Below are 19,090 nucleotides of genomic sequence, written 5' to 3'. Positions count from 1 at the left end.
ATTCTCTATTCCAGAGAACTATGGATACTCGGTTGCTGAGTATATTCATTTAATGGATTTGGAGAGAAAGTGGATTTGAGGTTGAACACCAGCCATGGTCTTGCTGAATGACAGAGAAAGCTCAATGGGCCATACAAACCACTCCTGCTCCTAATACTTATGGTTCTGCCTGTCCTTAACTAATGCCCCTGAAAGCAGAATGTTCGAATTTCAAACACGCATTGTCCAGTGGCCAGGAATGTAACATATTTACCTTGCATGCCCAAGATGAGCATGGTCATATACAGTCGGCCCACAGCTGTACCTGTCAAAAGACACACAAGAACAGCTTTACCAGAAAATACCAACACTTCAATTATCCCTAACTTCCAAAACACAAAATAGCCCCAGCACCATCTTCACTATTTTAACTTTATTCAAAAGTGCTCATCTAAACAGCCTCAAAAACCTTAACAGATATCTTGTTTAATGTTGCACGCAACACCGCATTCCCCTCCCAGTCATCATCGTTCCAACTCTGGAAAATGTCCTGACCTTCAGGCTAAACCCAGTCTCCAAGCTCATCACTCAAATTCATTTTCAACACAAATTAACAAAAAAGTAGACAGTTGCATTATATTACACAAAGTGCAGAAATATCCTATATGAAAGTGAAGCTATTTGAACAACCCATTCCCGATGCTCCGGAAAATGAAGTGACATCGCAACTAGAAGCAGCACTGTGAATGCTCACTGTCGGGTTCTTCAAAACTTAACTGTTAAGCTTCCTAATGCTCATTGCTAACACAGCAAGATTGCAACTACTGCCTTCTAACATTTCACCAATCTAAAGCACTTGCTTCCACCGATCAAAGTAAAAATTCAAATAAGGCAAAATGAACTGTAATAAAGAAAAATGCAAATCATTTGAAAATTATTAATGACAAGTACCAATCACGGCTCAATGGGTAACTGTCGGAGGGTCAGTACTGAGGGAGTGCTGCACTGTCAGAGGGTCAGTACTGAGGGAGCGCCGCACTGTCAGAGGGTCAGTGCTGAGTGAATGCTGCACTGTCAGAGGGTCAGTACTGAGGGAGTGCCGCACTGTCAGAGGGTCAGTACTGAGGGAGTGCCGCACTGTCAGAGGGTCAGTACTGAGGGAGTGCCGCACTGTCAGAGGGTCAGTACTGAGGGAGTGCCACACTGTCAGAGTGTAAGTACTGAGTGAGTGCCGCACTGTCAGAGGGTCAGTACTGAGGGAGTGCCGCACTGTCAGAGGGTCAGTACTGAGGGAGTGCCGCACTGTCAGAGGGTCAGTACTGAGGGAGTGCCGCACTGTCAGAGGGTCAGTACTGAGAGAGTGCTGCACTGTCGGAGGGTCAGTACTGAGGGAGTGCCGCACTGTCAGAGGGTCAGTACTGAGGGAGTGCTGCACTGTCAAAGGGTCAGTACTGAGGGAGTGCTGCACTGTCAGAGGGTCAGTACTGAGGGAGTGCTGCACTGTCAGAGGGTCAGTACTGAGGGAGTGCCGCACTGTCAGAGGGTCAGTACTGAGGGAGCGCTCCACTGTCAGAGAGTCAGTAATGAGGGAGTGCTGCACTGTCAGAGGGTCAGTACTGAGGGAGTGCCGCACTGTCAGAGGGTCAGTACTGAGGGAGTGCCGCACTGTCAGAGGGTCAGTACTGAGGGAACGCCGCACTGTCACAGGAAGCTGTGCATTGAGCCGGGACGGGCGGTGCGCTGTCTCCAAGGATTTGGAGCAGTGCTGAGGGCAGCAAGGTGGCACAAGTGGTTAGCACTGTGGCTTCACAGCTCCAGGGTCCCAGGTTAGATTCCCGGCTGGGTGACTGTCCGTGCGGAGTCTGCACGTTCTCCCCGTGTGTGCGTGGGTTTCCTCCGGGTGCTCCGGTTTCCTCCCACAGTCCAAAGATGTGCAGGTTAGGTGGATTGGCCGTGATAAATTGCCCTTAGTGTCCAAAATGGTGAGGAGGGGTTAATGGGTTACGGTGGAAGTGATGGGTCGGTGCAGACTCGATGGGCTCCTTCTGCACTGTATGTTCTATGCTGTCTGTACCAGGAGGCGGTATCCGGCTGGGCGAGCACCAGCGGTTCTTTGCACCCTGTCAGGCTGTTGTAGACCCGCAGGCCGGCGGGGTGGCCGCTCGGCTGCTGCCAGCTGCTGCTGCCCCTTGCGGCCTCGCACTGCTGCCAGGCCGGCCTCCAGTCTCGGCAGCTCCAACCGCGGCGGCAGGCCTGCAGCACCCTCATCCTGGCCGGCGGGCCTGTCAATCGAGCTGCGCTGCCAGGAGGCTCGGGAGAAGGCCCCGGTCTGAAATGGCGGCGGTTGCCAGGCAGCGGCAGGGGGCGGGGCTGAGTGTATAGCCCCACCCCCAGTCAACCAGCGGAAGTGTGGCCCCGCCCCTCAACCGAGGCCGCGCCCTCGACTCCCCAACTTCTCGCAGTACCCAACCTGAGCCCCGCCCCGAGTCCCAGCCCCGCCCCCCGGCCCGGGCCCGGGCCCCGCCCCCCGGCCCCGCCCCCGCGCCCTCCCTCAGGGTTGTCTCTCTCCCGGGGATCAGTGCCTGTTTCGCGGCGAAGGAGGCGTTTTCGGTTCCGCTCCGAACTCAGATTCCAGGCGTTAAGTCAGTTAGTCTCTCCACAGGTGCTGCCTTGGTTTGGGTTTGTGCTCAGTAATTGCGCCCGGTGCCCAGCCCGGCAGTGTCCGAGCCGGGCCCCGCGGGCGGCCTCCGGGGGAGCAGCGTAGCAACCGGCGCCTCCATAGCAACCAGGCGGCTCCTCCCCCCAGTGCAGCCAGGGCCCCGCCCCCTAGGAGCTGACCTTTCACCCTGCCCGCCTTTTGCCCGCTCATTTCAAATCTGACAGGCGGCTCGCGCGCGGCCTCCAGGGAGCTGTAGTCCTTCCGGTGGTGGTTGTCATGGCGCCGATGGGACAGACGAACTACACGTCCCGCCGGCCACCTCGCGCCCGCATGCGCATTGCGCTCAGACAGGCTGTTGACAGCCCGGCCGGGCGGGTGGGCGGGGCTGGAGGGGGCATGTCCCGCCCAACCCCCGCTGATGATTGGTCCGGGCGCTGAGGACGCGCGGTTTGATTGGCCCCCTACCGCGCCCATCACTGCCCAAAGGTTAAAGAGCCCGGGGAGGGGGGGGAGATGAGGAGGGAAGGCCCCGGCACCGCGCTTAACGCCTGCCGTGAAATCCAGTCCGCGGGGGAAGGGAAGATTAGATTTGGATGGAGGCCGGTCAGCAAGTGGAGAAATGCTAATACGCGGGCGCGCCTGCGCAGCGCTATGCTAATGAGCGGACGCGCCTGCGCAGTCGCGGCCAGTCTTCCCCAAGTGTTTCAAACTGGGTCCGGGTTTCCACGTTGATCCCGAGCTCCCGGACTGGGATCTCACTGTGCCCGAGAGGGGGTGGGGGTAACACCGCCGGCCACCCGGGCCGCACCCGCCCTCCTGCCTGGGAACCCCCGATAATCAGCATCAGAATTTACAAAGCGGAGGATCCGAGACAGAGGGAGGGAGACCGAGAGGGAGCCAGGGTCTGAGCAACCCCCCCGAGCCCCCGCCCGGAGCCCGCCCCCTGCCCAGAACAAATGTAGCTGCAAGATGCTGAGTCCTGCCAACGGGGAGCAGCTCCACCTGGTCAGCTATGTGGAAGATTATCTGGATTCAATCGAGTCTCTGCCTTTCGATCTCCAGAGGAACGTGTCTCTGATGAGGGAAATCGATGCAAAATACCAAGGTAACCAAGCCCCTGTCCCCGGCCAGCGTGTTCCGGACCCCCAGCCCGGAGACAGAGTCCGGCAGCCCGGCCATCATTGTTTTTTAGTTGCAGAGTGCGGAAGGAGTGTGCGCTGGAGTGAGTTTTCCAGTCAGGCAGTGAAGGGGAGAGTGAGTGTGGAAGTGAGTTGGAGTGAGGCAGTGCTGCAGGGAGTGAGGGGCGAGTGACTGAGGGAGGAGGGGAGTGTGTGTGTTGGAGGGAGTGAGGGTTGGAGAGGGCGCAGCGTCAGATCCCGGGCGGAACAAAAGATGATGTTTATAACTCAGCCATTTTGACAGAAGCTGCTGCGGCGACCGGCGCTGGGACGGAGCCCGGCCAGCACAAGGCGGGGAGGCTGCGCTCCTCCCGGGGCAGCGGCACGAACCCCCCCCGGGCTGCCGGCCGGGGAGCCCTGCTGCACCGGGCCGGGGCGACAGGAAGCGGCTGGGTGTTTGCAGGGGGGAGGTGCTGGGCGCGTCTCCGGGGCCGGGCCCGCTGCTGCTCGGGTGGAGACTCCATCTCCCTGTGTCCGGAGCCCCGCCGCAGCCGCAATTTATACCCCGCGCTGCTCATCAGCATAGCCCCGCCCTGATTGGACAGGCTCCGCTTCCTGATTCGCTGGCCGCACCTGCTGATTGGCGGGAGTAACCGCCGATCACTGCAGCAGAGGCGGCACCCGTTTTCCATTGGCTGCCGCCCCCGCCAATCACTGCACCAAGGGGCGGTACTAGCTTCCGCCAATCATTAGAGCACGGGGCGGCATCCGCTTGCCATTGGCTGCGCAGTCCCCACAGCCCGCCCAGAGTCCCGAGCATGGATTGGACGGGAGGCCCGTCAAACAAGAGTGGGCGGGGCCACGGAGGCTCCGCCCCCACACTGCCTCCATTTTAGACCCAAGTGACGGCGCAAGGAGGGAAAGGGCCGGGCACCGGCCCACCGGACCACCCCCCCCCCCCCCCCCCCCCCACCGGACAGCGGGCCTCCTCCCCCCCCCCCCCCCCACCGGACAGCGGGCCTCCTCCCCCCCCCCCCCCACTGGACAACCTCCCCCCTCCCCCCCCCCCCACCGGACAGCGGGCCACCCCACCCCCACTGGACAGCGGGCCACCTCCCCCCCCCCCCACCGGACAGGGGGCCACCCCACCCCCACTGGACAGCGGGCCACCTCCCCCCCCCCCCCACCGGACAGCGGGCCACCCCACCCCCACTGGACAGCGGGCCACCTCCCCCCCCCCCCACCGGACAGGGGGCCACCCCACCCCCACTGGACAGCGGGCCACCTCCCCCCCCCCCCCACCGGACAGGGGGCCACCTCCCCCCCCCCCCCCACCGGACAGCGGGCCACCTCCCGCCCCCCACCGGACAGCGGGCCACCTCCCCCCCCCCCCCCCACCGGACAGCGGGCCACCTCCCCCCCCCCCACCGGACAGCGGGCCACCTCCCCCCCCCCCCCCCCCCACCGGACAGCGGGCCACCCCACCCCCACCGGACAGCGGGCCACCTCCCCCCCCCCCCCCCCCCCCACCGGACAGGGGGCCACCCCACCCCCCACTGGACAGCGGGCCACCTCCCCCCCACTGGACAGGGGGCCACCTCCCCCCTCCCCCCCCCCCCCCCCACTGGACAGGGGGCCACCTCCCCCCCACTGGACAGGGGGCCACCTCCCCCCCACCGGACAGCGGGCCACCTCCCCCCCCCCACTGGACAGGGGGCCACCTCCCCCCCACTGGACAGCGGGCCACCTCCCCCCCACTGGACAGCGGGCCACCTCCCCCCCACTGGACAGCGGGCCACCTCCCCCCCACTGGACAGCGGGCCACCTCCCCCCCACTGGACAGCGGGCCACCTCCCCCCCACCGGACAGCGGGCCACCCCACCCCCACCGGACAGCGGGCCACCCCACCCCCACCGGACAGCGGGCCACCTCCCCCCCACTGGACAGCGGGCCACCTCCCCCCCCACTGGACAGGGGGCCACCCCACCCCCACTGGACAGCGGGCCACCCCACCCCCACTGGACAGGGGGCCACCTCCCCCCACTGGACAGCGGGCCACCTCCCCCCCACCGGACAGCGGGCCACCTCCCCCCCACCGGACAGCGGGCCACCTCCCCCCCACCGGACAGCGGGCCACCTCCCCCCCCACCGGACAGCGGGCCACCTCCCCCCCACCGGACAGCGGGCCACCTCCCCCCCACCGGACAGCGGGCCACCTCCCCCCCACCGGACAGCGGGCCACCTCCCCCCCACTGGACAGGGGGCCACCTTCCCCCCCCCCCCCCCCCCCACTGGACAGCGGGCCACCTCCCCCCCCCCACCGGACAGCGGGCCACCCCACCCCCACTGGACAGCGGGCCACCTCCCCCCCCCACCGGACAGCGGGCCACCCCACCCCCACTGGACAGCGGGCCACCTCCCCCCCACCGGACAGCGGGCCACCTCCCCCCCACCGGACAGCGGGCCACCCCACCCCCACTGGACAGCGGGCCACCTCCCCCCCCACCGGACAGCGGGCCACCTCCCCCCCCACCGGACAGCGGGCCACCTCCCCCCCACTGGACAGGGGGCCACCCCACCCCCACTGGACAGGGGGCCACCCCACCCCCACTGGACAGGGGGCCACCCCACCCCCACTGGACAGCGGGCCACCCCACCCCCACTGGACAGCGGGCCACCCCACCCCCACTGGACAGCGGGCCACCCCACCCCCACTGGACAGCGGGCCACCCCACCCCCACTGGACAGCGGGCCACCCCACCCACACTGGACAGCGGGCCACCTCCCCCCCCCCCCCCCCCACTGGACAATGGCCCCTCGGCCCCCCGGACACCGCTCCCAGTCCGAGGGCGCGGCGGTGAAGCTGAGGTGGGCGGGGTCTGTTAACACTTGGTTCACACACACCTTCCCACTTTGTACCCAGCCCGGCCCGGCCCCACACAGCCCAGCCCGGCCCGGCCCAGCCCCACACAGCCCAGCCCGGCCCGGCCCCACACAGCCCGGCCCGGCCCCACACAGCCCAGCCTGGCCCCACACAGCCCAGCCCGGCCCCACACAGCCCAGCCCGGCCCGGCCCAGCCCCACACAGCCCAGCCCGGCCCGGCCCCACACAGCCCAGCCCGGCCCCACACAGCCCGGCCCAGCCCCACACAGCCCGGCCCAGCCCCACACAGCTCGGCCCAGCCCAGCCCCACACAGCCCGGCCCGGCCCCACACAGCCCGGCCCGGCCCCACACAGCCCGGCCCGGCCCGGCCCCACACAGCCCGGCCCAGCCCCACACAGCCCGGCCCGGCCCCACACAGCCCAGCCCCACACAGCCCGGCCTAGCCCAGCCCCACACAGCCCGGCCCGGCCCAGCCCCACACAGCCCAGCCCGGCCCCACACAGCCCAGCCCAGCCCCACACAGCCCGGCCCGGCCCAGCCCCACACAGCCCGGCCCGGCCCGGCCCCACACAGCCCAGCCCGGCCCCACACAGCCCAGCCCAGCCCCACACAGCCCGGCCCAGCCCAGCCCCACACAGCCCGGCCCAGCCCAGCCCCACACAGCCCGGCCCAGCCCAGCCCCACACAGCCCGGCCCAGCCCAGCCCCACACAGCCCGGCCTAGCCCAGCCCCACACAGCCCGGCCCAGCCCAGCCCCACACAGCCCGGCCCAGCCCAGCCCCACACAGCCCGGCCCAGCCCAGCCCCACACAGCCCGGCCCAGCCCAGCCCCACACAGCCCGGCCCAGCCCAGCCCCACACAGCCCGGCCCGGCCCGGCCCCACACAGCCCAGCCCGGCCCGGCCCCACACAGCCCAGCCCGGCCCAGCCCCACACAGCCCAGCCCGGCCCCACACAGCCCGGCCCGGCCCCACACAGCCCGGCCCGGGCCCCACACAGCCCGGCCCGGGCCCCACACAGCCCGGCCCGGGCCCCACACAGCCCGGCCCGGGCCCCACACAGCCCGGCCCGGGCCCCACACAGCCCGGCCCGGGCCCCACACAGCCCGGCCCGGGCCCCACACAGCCCGGCCCGGGCCCCACACAGCCCGGCCCGGGCCCCACACAGCCCGGCCCGGGCCCCACACAGCCCGGCCCGGGCCCCACACAGCCCGGCCCGGGCCCCACACAGCCCGGCCCGGGCCCCACACAGCCCGGCCCGGGCCCCACACAGCCCAGCCCGGCCCCACACAGCCCAGCCCGGGCCCCACACAACCCGGGCCCCACACAGCCCAGCCCGGCCCCACACAGCCCAGCCCGGCCCCGCACAGCCCGGCCCCGCACAGCCCGGCCCCACACAGCCCAGCCCGGCCCGGCCCCACACAGCCCAGCCCGGCCCGGCCCCACACAGCCCAGCCCGGCCCGGCCCCACACAGCCCGGCCCGGCCCGGCCCCACACAGCCCGGCCCGGCCCGGCCCCACACAGCCCGGCCCGGCCCGGCCCCACACAGCCCGGCCCGGCCCGGCCCCACACAGCCCGGCCCGGCCCGGCCCCACACAGCCCGGCCCGGCCCCACACAGCCCGGCCCGGCCCCACACAGCCCAGCCCGGTCCGGCCCCACACAGCCCAGCCCGGCCCGGCCCCACACAGCCCAGCCCGGCCCGGCCCCACACAGCCCAGCCCGGCCCGGCCCCACACAGCCCAGCCCGGCCCGGCCCCACACGGCCCGGCCCGGCCCCACACAGCCCGGCCCGGCCCGGCCCCACACAGCCCGGCCCGGCCCGGCCCCACACAGCCCGGCCCGGCCCCACACAGCCCGGCCCCACACAGCCCGGCCCGGCCCGGCCCCACACAGCCCGGCCCCACACAGCCCGGCCCGGCCCGGCCCCACACGGCCCGGCCCGGCCCCACACAGCCCGGCCCGGCCCGGCCCCACACAGCCCGGCCCGGCCCGGCCCCACACAGCCCGGCCCGGCCCGGCCCCACACAGCCCGGCCCGGCCCGGCCCCACACAGCCCAGCCCGACCCGGCCCCACACAGCCCAGCCCAGCCCAGCCCGGCCCCACACAGCCCGGCCCGGCCCCACACAGCCCAGCCCGGCCCCACACAGCCCAGCCCAGCCCGGCCCCACACAGCCCGGCCCGGCCCCACACAGCCCGGCCCAGCCCGGCCCCACCCAGCCCGGCCCCACACCCAGCCCGGCCCCACACCCAGCCCGGCCCCACACCCAGCCCGGCCCCACACAGCCCAGCCCGGCCCCACACAGCCCAGCCCGGCCCCACACAGCCCGGCCCGGCCCCACACAGCCCAGCCCGGCCCGGCCCCACACAGCCCAGCCCGGCCCGGCCCCACACAGCCCGGCCCAGCCCAGCCCCACACAGCCCGGCCCAGCCCAGCCCCACACAGCCCGGCCCAGCCCAGCCCCACACAGCCCGGCCCAGCCCAGCCCCACACAGCCCGGCCCAGCCCAGCCCCACACAGCCCGGCCCAGCCCAGCGCCACACAGCCCGGCCCTGCCCAGCGCCACACAGCCCGGCCCAGCCCAGCCCCACACAGCCCGGCCCAGCCCAGCCCCACACAGCCCGGCCCAGCCCAGCCCCACACAGCCCGGCCCAGCCCAGCCCCACACAGCCCGGCCCAGCCCAGCCCCACACAGCCTGGCCCAGCCCAGCCCCACACAGCCCGGCCCAGCCCAGCCCCACACAGCCCGGCCCAGCCCAGCCCCACACAGCCCGGCCCAGCCCAGCCCCACACAGCCCGGCCCAGCCCAGCCCCACACAGCCCGGCCCAGCCCAGCCCCACACAGCCCGGCCCAGCCCAGCCCCACACAGCCCGGCCCAGCCCAGCCCCACACAGCCCGGCCCAGCCCGGCCCCACACAGCCCAGCCCGGCCCCACACAGCCCAGCCCGGCCCCACACAGCCCAGCCCGGCCCCACACAGCCCAGCCCGGCCCCACACAGCCCAGCCCTGCCCAGCCCAGCCCCACACAGCCCGGCCCAGCCCCACACAGCCCAGCCCAGCCCCACACAGCCCGGCCCCACACAGCCCGGCCCCACACAGCCCGGCCCCACACAGCCCGGCCCAGCCCCACACAGCCCGGCCCAGCCCAGCCCCACACAGCCCGGCCCTGCCCAGCCCAGCCCCACACAGCCCGGCCCTGCCCAGCCCAGCCCCACACAGCCCGGCCCTGCCCAGCCCAGCCCCACACAGCCCGGCCCTGCCCAGCCCAGCCCCACACAGCCCGGCCCTGCCCAGCCCAGCCCCACACAGCCCGGCCCTGCCCAGCCCAGCCCCACACAGCCCGGCCCTGCCCAGCCCCACACAGCCCGGCCCTGCCCAGCCCCACACAGCCCGGCCCAGCCCAGCCCCACACAGCCCGGCCCAGCCCAGCCCCACACAGCCCGGCCCAGCCCAGCCCCACACAGCCCGGCCCAGCCCAGCCCCACACAGCCCGGCCCAGCCCAGCCCCACACAGCCCGGCCCAGCCCAGCCCACACAGCCCGGCCCCACAGCCCAGCCCAGCCCAGCCCAGCCCGGCCCCACACAGCCCAGCCCGGCCCCTCACAGCCCAGCCCTGCACAGCCCGGCCCCACACAGCCCAGCCCGGCCCCACACAGACCAGCCCGGCCCCACACAGCCCAGCCCTGCCCAGCTCGGCCCCACACAGCCCAGCCCGGCCCCACACAGCCCAGCCCAGCCCCACACAGCCCGGCCCCACACAGCCCAGCCCTGCCCAGCCCAGCCCCACACAGCCCAGCCCGGCCCAGCCCCACACAGCCCAGCCCCACACAGCCCGGCCCGGCCCCGCCCCACACAGCCCGGCCCGGCCCCGCCCCACACAGCCCGGCCCGGCCCCGCCCCACACAGCCCGGCCCGGCCCCGCCCCACACAGCCCGGCCCGGCCCAGCCCCACACAGCCCGGCCCGGCCCAGCCCCACACAGCCCAGCCCGGCCCAGCCCCACACAGCCCGGCCCCGCCCAGCCCCACACAGCCCGGCCCAGCCCAGCCCCACACAGCCCAGCCCTGCCCAGCCCGGCCCCACACAGCCCAGCCCGGCCCCACACAGCCCAGCCCAGCCCCACACAGCCCGGCCCCACACAGCCCAGCCCTGCCCAGCCCAGCCCCACACAGCCCAGCCCGGCCCAGCCCCACACAGCCCAGCCCGGCCCAGCCCCACACAGCCCAGCCCGGCCCAGCCCCACACAGCCCAGCCCGGCCCAGCCCCACACAGCCCAGCCCGGCCCAGCCCCACACAGCCCGGCCCGGCCCAGCCCCACACAGCCCGGCCCGGCCCAGCCCCACACAGCCCGGCCCGGCCCAGCCCCACACAGCCCGGCCCGGCCCCACACAGCCCGGCCCGGCCCCACACAGCCCGGCCCGGCCCCACACAGCCCGGCCCGGCCCCACACAGCCCGGCCCGGCCCCACACAGCCCGGCCCGGCCCCACACAGCCCGGCCCGGCCCCACACAGCCCGGCCCGGCCCCACACAGCCCGGCCCGGCCCCACACAGCCCGGCCCGGCCCCACACAGCCCGGCCCGGCCCCACACAGCCCGGCCCGGCCCCACACAGCCCGGCCCGGCCCCACACAGCCCGGCCCGGCCCCACACAGCCCGGCCCGGCCCCACACAGCCCGGCCCGGCCCCACACAGCCCGGCCCGGCCCCACACAGCCCGGCCCGGCCCCACACAGCCCGGCCCGGCCCCACACAGCCCGGCCCGGCCCCACACAGCCCGGCCCGGCCCCACACAGCCCGGCCCGGCCCCACACAGCCCGGCCCGGCCCCACACAGCCCGGCCCGGCCCCACACAGCCCGGCCCGGCCCCACACAGCCCGGCCCGGCCCCACACAGCCCGGCCCGGCCCCACACAGCCCGGCCCGGCCCCACACAGCCCGGCCCGGCCCCACACAGCCCGGCCCGGCCCCACACAGCCCGGCCCGGCCCCACACAGCCCGGCCCGGCCCCACACAGCCCGGCCCGGCCCCACACAGCCCGGCCCGGCCCCACACAGCCCGGCCCGGCCCCACACAGCCCGGCCCGGCCCCACACAGCCCGGCCCGGCCCCACACAGCCCGGCCCGGCCCCACACAGCCCGGCCCGGCCCCACACAGCCCGGCCCGGCCCCACACAGCCCGGCCCGGCCCCACACAGCCCGGCCCGGCCCCACACAGCCCGGCCCGGCCCCACACAGCCCGGCCCGGCCCCACACAGCCCGGCCCGGCCCCACACAGCCCGGCCCGGCCCCACACAGCCCGGCCCGGCCCCACACAGCCCGGCCCGGCCCCACACAGCCCGGCCCGGCCCCACACAGCCCGGCCCGGCCCCACACAGCCCGGCCCGGCCCCACACAGCCCGGCCCGGCCCCACACAGCCCGGCCCGGCCCCACACAGCCCGGCCCGGCCCCACACAGCCCGGCCCGGCCCCACACAGCCCGGCCCGGCCCCACACAGCCCGGCCCGGCCCCACACAGCCCGGCCCGGCCCCACACAGCCCGGCCCGGCCCCACACAGCCCGGCCCGGCCCCACACAGCCCGGCCCGGCCCCACACAGCCCGGCCCGGCCCCACACAGCCCGGCCCGGCCCCACACAGCCCGGCCCGGCCCCACACAGCCCGGCCCGGCCCCACACAGCCCGGCCCGGCCCCACACAGCCCGGCCCGGCCCCACACAGCCCGGCCCGGCCCCACACAGCCCGGCCCGGCCCCACACAGCCCGGCCCGGCCCCACACAGCCCGGCCCGGCCCCACACAGCCCGGCCCGGCCCCACACAGCCCGGCCCGGCCCCACACAGCCCGGCCCGGCCCCACACAGCCCGGCCCGGCCCCACACAGCCCGGCCCGGCCCCACACAGCCCGGCCCGGCCCCACACAGCCCGGCCCGGCCCCACACAGCCCGGCCCGGCCCCACACAGCCCGGCCCGGCCCCACACAGCCCGGCCCGGCCCCACACAGCCCGGCCCGGCCCCACACAGCCCGGCCCGGCCCCACACAGCCCGGCCCGGCCCCACACAGCCCGGCCCGGCCCCACACAGCCCGGCCCGGCCCCACACAGCCCGGCCCGGCCCCACACAGCCCGGCCCGGCCCCACACAGCCCGGCCCGGCCCCACACAGCCCGGCCCGGCCCCACACAGCCCGGCCCGGCCCCACACAGCCCGGCCCGGCCCCACACAGCCCGGCCCGGCCCCACACAGCCCGGCCCGGCCCCACACAGCCCGGCCCGGCCCCACACAGCCCGGCCCGGCCCCACACAGCCCGGCCCGGCCCCACACAGCCCGGCCCGGCCCCACACAGCCCGGCCCGGCCCCACACAGCCCGGCCCGGCCCCACACAGCCCGGCCCGGCCCCACACAGCCCGGCCCGGCCCCACACAGCCCGGCCCGGCCCCACACAGCCCGGCCCGGCCCCACACAGCCCGGCCCGGCCCCACACAGCCCGGCCCGGCCCCACACAGCCCGGCCCGGCCCCACACAGCCCGGCCCGGCCCCACACAGCCCGGCCCGGCCCCACACAGCCCGGCCCGGCCCCACACAGCCCGGCCCGGCCCCACACAGCCCGGCCCGGCCCCACACAGCCCGGCCCGGCCCCACACAGCCCGGCCCGGCCCCACACAGCCCGGCCCGGCCCCACACAGCCCGGCCCGGCCCCACACAGCCCGGCCCGGCCCCACACAGCCCGGCCCGGCCCCACACAGCCCGGCCCGGCCCCACACAGCCCGGCCCGGCCCCACACAGCCCGGCCCGGCCCCACACAGCCCGGCCCGGCCCCACACAGCCCGGCCCGGCCCCACACAGCCCGGCCCGGCCCCACACAGCCCGGCCCGGCCCCACACAGCCCGGCCCGGCCCCACACAGCCCGGCCCGGCCCCACACAGCCCGGCCCGGCCCCACACAGCCCGGCCCGGCCCCACACAGCCCGGCCCGGCCCCACACAGCCCGGCCCGGCCCCACACAGCCCGGCCCGGCCCCACACAGCCCGGCCCGGCCCCACACAGCCCGGCCCGGCCCCACACAGCCCGGCCCGGCCCCACACAGCCCGGCCCGGCCCCACACAGCCCGGCCCGGCCCCACACAGCCCGGCCCGGCCCCACACAGCCCGGCCCGGCCCCACACAGCCCGGCCCGGCCCCACACAGCCCGGCCCGGCCCCACACAGCCCGGCCCGGCCCCACACAGCCCGGCCCGGCCCCACACAGCCCGGCCCGGCCCCACACAGCCCGGCCCGGCCCCACACAGCCCGGCCCGGCCCCACACAGCCCGGCCCGGCCCCACACAGCCCGGCCCGGCCCCACACAGCCCGGCCCGGCCCCACACAGCCCGGCCCGGCCCCACACAGCCCGGCCCGGCCCCACACAGCCCGGCCCGGCCCCACACAGCCCGGCCCGGCCCCACACAGCCCGGCCCGGCCCCACACAGCCCGGCCCGGCCCCACACAGCCCGGCCCGGCCCCACACAGCCCGGCCCGGCCCCACACAGCCCGGCCCGGCCCCACACAGCCCGGCCCGGCCCCACACAGCCCGGCCCGGCCCCACACAGCCCGGCCCGGCCCCACACAGCCCGGCCCGGCCCCACACAGCCCGGCCCGGCCCCACACAGCCCGGCCCGGCCCCACACAGCCCGGCCCGGCCCCACACAGCCCGGCCCGGCCCCACACAGCCCGGCCCGGCCCCACACAGCCCGGCCCGGCCCCACACAGCCCGGCCCGGCCCCACACAGCCCGGCCCGGCCCCACACAGCCCGGCCCGGCCCCACACAGCCCGGCCCGGCCCCACACAGCCCGGCCCGGCCCCACACAGCCCGGCCCGGCCCCACACAGCCCGGCCCGGCCCCACACAGCCCGGCCCGGCCCCACACAGCCCGGCCCGGCCCCACACAGCCCGGCCCGGCCCCACACAGCCCGGCCCGGCCCCACACAGCCCGGCCCGGCCCCACACAGCCCGGCCCGGCCCCACACAGCCCGGCCCGGCCCCACACAGCCCGGCCCGGCCCCACACAGCCCGGCCCGGCCCCACACAGCCCGGCCCGGCCCCACACAGCCCGGCCCGGCCCCACACAGCCCGGCCCGGCCCCACACAGCCCGGCCCGGCCCCACACAGCCCGGCCCGGCCCCACACAGCCCGGCCCGGCCCCACACAGCCCGGCCCGGCCCCACACAGCCCGGCCCGGCCCCACACAGCCCGGCCCGGCCCCACACAGCCCGGCCCGGCCCCACACAGCCCGGCCCGGCCCCACACAGCCCGGCCCGGCCCCACACAGCCCGGCCCGGCCCCACACAGCCCGGCCCGGCCCCACACAGCCCGGCCCGGCCCCACACAGCCCGGCCCGGCCCCACACAGCCCGGCCCGGCCCCACACAGCCCGGCCCGGCCCCACACAGCCCGGCCCGGCCCCACACAGCCCGGCCCGGCCCCACACAGCCCGGCCCGGCCCCACACAGCCCGGCCCGGCCCCACACAGCCCGGCCCGGCCCCACACAGCCCGGCCCGGCCCCCACACAGCCCGGCCCGGCCCCACACAGCCCGGCCCGGCCCCACACAGCCCGGCCCGGCCCCACACAGCCCGGCCCGGCCCCACACAGCCCGGCCCGGCCCCACACAGCCCGGCCCGGCCCCACACAGCCCGGCCCGGCCCCACACAGCCCGGCCCGGCCCCACACAGCCCGGCCCGGCCCCACACAGCCCGGCCCGGCCCCACACAGCCCGGCCCGGCCCCACACAGCCCGGCCCGGCCCCACACAGCCCGGCCCGGCCCCACACAGCCCGGCCCGGCCCCACACAGCCCGGCCCGGCCCCACACAGCCCGGCCCGGCCCCACACAGCCCGGCCCGGCCCCACACAGCCCGGCCCGGCCCCACACAGCCCGGCCCGGCCCCACACAGCCCGGCCCGGCCCCACACAGCCCGGCCCGGCCCCACACAGCCCGGCCCGGCCCCACACAGCCCGGCCCGGCCCCACACAGCCCGGCCCGGCCCCACACTGCGGCTGCAGCAAATGGGAAATAAAAACCAACACACACAATATAAAATCTGCTTTGGCAGTACCGAGGGAGTGCCGCACTGTCAAAGGGTCAGTACTGAGGAAGCGCCGCACTGTCAGTGGGTCAGTACTGAGGAAGCGCCGCACTGTCAGAGGGTCAGTACTGAGGAAGCGCCGCATTGTCAGAGGGTCAGTACTGAGGAAGCGCCGCACTGTCAGAGGGTCAGTACCGAGGAAGCGCCGCACTGTCAGAGGGTCAGTACTGAGGGAGTTCCGCACTGTCAGAGGGTCAGTACTGAGGGAGTGCCGCATTGTCAGAGGGTCTGTACTGAGGGAGTGCTGCACTGTCTGAGGGTCCGTACCGAGGGAGTGCCGCACTGTCAGAAGGTCAGTACTGAGGGAGTGCCGCACTGTCAGGGGGTCAGTACCGAGGGAGTGCCGCACTGTCAGAGGGTCAGTACCGAGGGAGTGCAGCACTGTCAGAGGGTCAGTACTGAGGGAGTGCCGCACTGTCAGAGGGTCTGTACTGAGGGAGTGCCGCACTGTCAGAGGGTCAGTACTGAGGGAGTGCCGCACTGTCAGAGGGTCAGTACTGAGGGAGTGCTGCACTGTCAGAGGGTCAGTGCTGAGGGAGTGCCGCACTGTCAGAGGGTCAGTACTGAGGGAGTGCCGCACTGTCAGAGGGTCAGTACTGAGGAAGTGCTGCACTGTCAGAGGGTCAGAACTGAGGGAGTGCTGCACTGTCAGAGGGTCAGTACTGAGGGAGCGCCGCACTGTCAGAGGGTCAGTACTGAGGGAGTGCCGCACTGTCAGAGGGTCAGTACTGAGGGAGTGCCGCACTGTCAGAGGGTCAGTACTGAGGGAGTGCCGCACTGTCAGAGGGTCAGTACTGAGGGAGTGCTGCACTGTCAGAGGGTCAGTACTGAGGGAGTGCCGCACTGTCAGAGGGTCAGTACTGAGGGAGTGCCGCACTGTCAGAGGGTCAGTACTGAGGGAGTGCTGTCTTTTAGACCGGATGTGAAACCGAGGCTTCATCTGCTTTCTCAGGTGGATATCAAGGAGATCCTGTGGCAGTATCTCGAAGAAGATTTGTGTGAGTTGTCCCTGCTGTTCTCGGACTAATATTTAACCTTTAATCAACATCTGTGGATGAAATGATCTGAGAATGAACATATTGCTGTTCGTGGGATCTTGCTGTGCATAGATTGGCTGCTCTTTTTCCTACATTGTAACAGTGACTATACTTGAAAAATAATTCATTGACTTAAAAAGTCTTTGCTGTCTGCTGAGGATATGAGGGGATTTATAATTGTAATTCTTCCTTGCTTTTCTCTCCAGACATCCTGAAGGAGTTGGATGAATATTACGAGAAGCACAAGCGGGAGACCGATGTGGTTCAGCGCAGACGGATCCTCCATTACATCCAGCGGGCTCTCATCCGGAGCCAGGAGCTCGGTGACGAGAAAATCCAGATTGTTAACCAGATGGTGGAGCTGGTGGAGAACCGCAGCCGGCAAGTGGAGAGCCACGTCGAGCTCTTTGAAAATTGTGCCGAGAGCAACGACTCCAACAACAAGTCCTCACTGGAGAGATCCAGGAGTGAGGGCACGACACCGGTAGAGAAACCCAGTGCCAAGAGGTCCAGGAGGCAGCGTAACAACGAGAACCGAGAGAACACCTCCAGCAACCACGACCACGAGGAGAGCAGTGCCGGAATGCCAAAGGAGAAGAAAGCCAAGACCTCCAAGAAGAAGAAGAGATCCAAAGCCAAGGCGGAGAGGGAAGCATCCCCGGCGGACCTTCCCATTGACCCCAATGAGCCCACTTACTGCCTGTGCAACCAGGTTTCCTACGGTGAGATGATTGGCTGTGACAATGAGGAGTGCCCCATCGAATGGTTCCACTTCTCCTGTGTGAGCTTGAACCACAAGCCCAAGGGAAAATGGTACTGTCCCAAATGCAGGGGAGAGAATGAGAAAACCATGGACAAAGCATTGGAAAAATCCAAAAAGGAAAGGGCCTACACCAGGTAGTTGCAGCACCAGCCTTTCTGCTATCTGTACAGTAATGCAAATTAATGTATATTTATTATTGAGACGTGAAACGATGGTGAGAGTGTATTCGAAGCAGCCATTCCCTACGGACACCAGTTATCTTTTTTTTTTCCAAAGTAGTGAGGGGGGAGGCAATAAGGCAGCCCTGGTTTTTAAGTCTCGTCCAGCTCATGGACTCTTTCTGTTTTGTAAAAACAACACACTTTCCTGGGACACTTTCCTGGGGCAATGAAAAGAACTGTCCATGTTCATTATCTTTTATTATCAAAGTTTCTTCCCCACCAGGACAAAACAAAACGAGGAAGAAATGATTTTATTAACATATTTATCAGAAATAGCTCCTTTTTTTAGTTTCCCAAATGTTGTAAAGATGTACAGGTGCGAGCTTTTCATGTATAGTGTATGAATCATCAGCATAGGCCATATTGTAAGAAATAATTTTATTGTTACTTGTTCAGGAGGAAAACTGTACAGCTGTGATATATATAAAACAAAAACCTATGATTGAAATGCTTGGCAGTTGTGCGTGTGATTTCTACATCGTTCCAATGACTGGTGGGGATGATGTTCTCTCCAACTCCTGCACTTTTCCCACATTTGTTTGGGAGCGGGTGGATGCATACCGACCGCTTTCCCCACACATCGCCCTTCTACCTTAGCCCACACCTTAACATGGCCACATCCCACCCACCCTTCCCCTCAGCCACGGCTCGCTATTTCCCTCCTCTCAGGGGTAGCTGGTGATGGTTGGACTCAAGTCTGCCTTTCCAAATGTAGGAAACCCCAGAGTTGATAAGTCCTGTTTATAAATGTGATTTTATATCAGGAATATAACAGTACAGAAGTATCTGTATTGATTGTGTTTATGTCCAATACCTAGCTTCAAAACCGTACCTTGTTTCAGGTTTTTATTTCACATTTGAATAAATTCCCACATCCTCACTCATAATGGAAACTGGCTATGTAAACATGTCACACTGTAATTGCACCCTCCCACCAGTGGCAGTGATGTAATAACTTAAATGTGCTTTTTCGAGCTCTTCTGCTTAAATGTTGACAAAATTCACTGATTCTACTGCTTCCTCGGTTATAAATTTGCCTATTTAGTTATAAATGAAATATAATTTAAAATTGATACATGAAAATGTCCAACCCAGGATCTGGCCAACAATCCCAGAGGACTCCATCTGGCATCTTATCAACAGCTTTCTTGAAATTTCAAATATGCAAAGTCTACAGAGCAACATTCATCCATCAACCCAGTGACTTCCAATAACTCAACCAGATTGACTGAGATTGTTAGAAGCCTTGTTTATATGCCCTCATTTCTAACCGGATTTGCTCAGGAACATTTCTCATGGTCTATTTACATTGAGCGACTGAGT

The 19,090-nt window shown here is 70.8% G+C and overlaps 2 protein-coding genes across 7 annotated transcripts in view; one reads left to right on the top strand and one right to left on the bottom strand.

The window, feature by feature from the left end:
* cars2 (cysteinyl-tRNA synthetase 2, mitochondrial) overlaps positions 1-2,723 on the bottom strand; it is a 126,012-nt gene extending 123,289 nt beyond the window's left edge. Inside the window, exons 1-2 of one of the 4 annotated variants that reach the window (XM_072476005.1) lie at positions 2,562-2,723; positions 254-304 (exon numbers count right to left, since the gene is read on the bottom strand). Coding sequence is in view for 2 of the 4 variants with exons in the window: in XM_072476003.1 (XP_072332104.1) it covers positions 254-304; positions 1,985-2,247 (314 nt within the window). In the remaining 2 variants the exon portion in view is untranslated. Of the gene's footprint in view, positions 1-253; positions 305-1,984; positions 2,326-2,561 lie in introns of those variants that run through there. The other 3 variants (XM_072476007.1, XM_072476003.1, XM_072476004.1) reach the window with 3 other exon arrangements.
* A 447-nt stretch (positions 2,724-3,170) lies between these two features.
* On the top strand, positions 3,171-18,215 carry ing1 (inhibitor of growth family, member 1). Of its 3 annotated transcripts, none has more exons than XM_072476002.1 (3): positions 3,171-3,743; positions 16,699-16,744; positions 16,990-18,215. In XM_072476002.1, the coding sequence occupies exons 1-3, from the start codon at positions 3,729-3,731 to the stop codon at positions 17,682-17,684; spliced, it is 756 nt and encodes a 251-aa protein (XP_072332103.1). In that variant the 5' UTR covers positions 3,171-3,728; the 3' UTR covers positions 17,685-18,215. The 3 variants fall into 3 exon arrangements, with proteins under 3 accessions (XP_072332103.1, XP_072332102.1, XP_072332101.1); XM_072476000.1 differs by lacking the exon at positions 3,171-3,743 and adding an exon at positions 15,648-15,807; XM_072476001.1 differs by lacking the exon at positions 16,699-16,744 and having other exon boundaries at positions 3,175-3,743.
* Positions 18,216-19,090: the final 875 nt, after the last annotated feature.

Source organism: Scyliorhinus torazame, chromosome 15, assembly GCF_047496885.1.
Source record: "Scyliorhinus torazame isolate Kashiwa2021f chromosome 15, sScyTor2.1, whole genome shotgun sequence".
In the NCBI taxonomy this organism is placed as follows: Eukaryota; Metazoa; Chordata; class Chondrichthyes; order Carcharhiniformes; family Scyliorhinidae; genus Scyliorhinus; species Scyliorhinus torazame.
The sequence above is the reverse complement of the archived record's forward strand: the minus strand, read 5'-3'. Positions and strand labels throughout refer to the sequence as shown.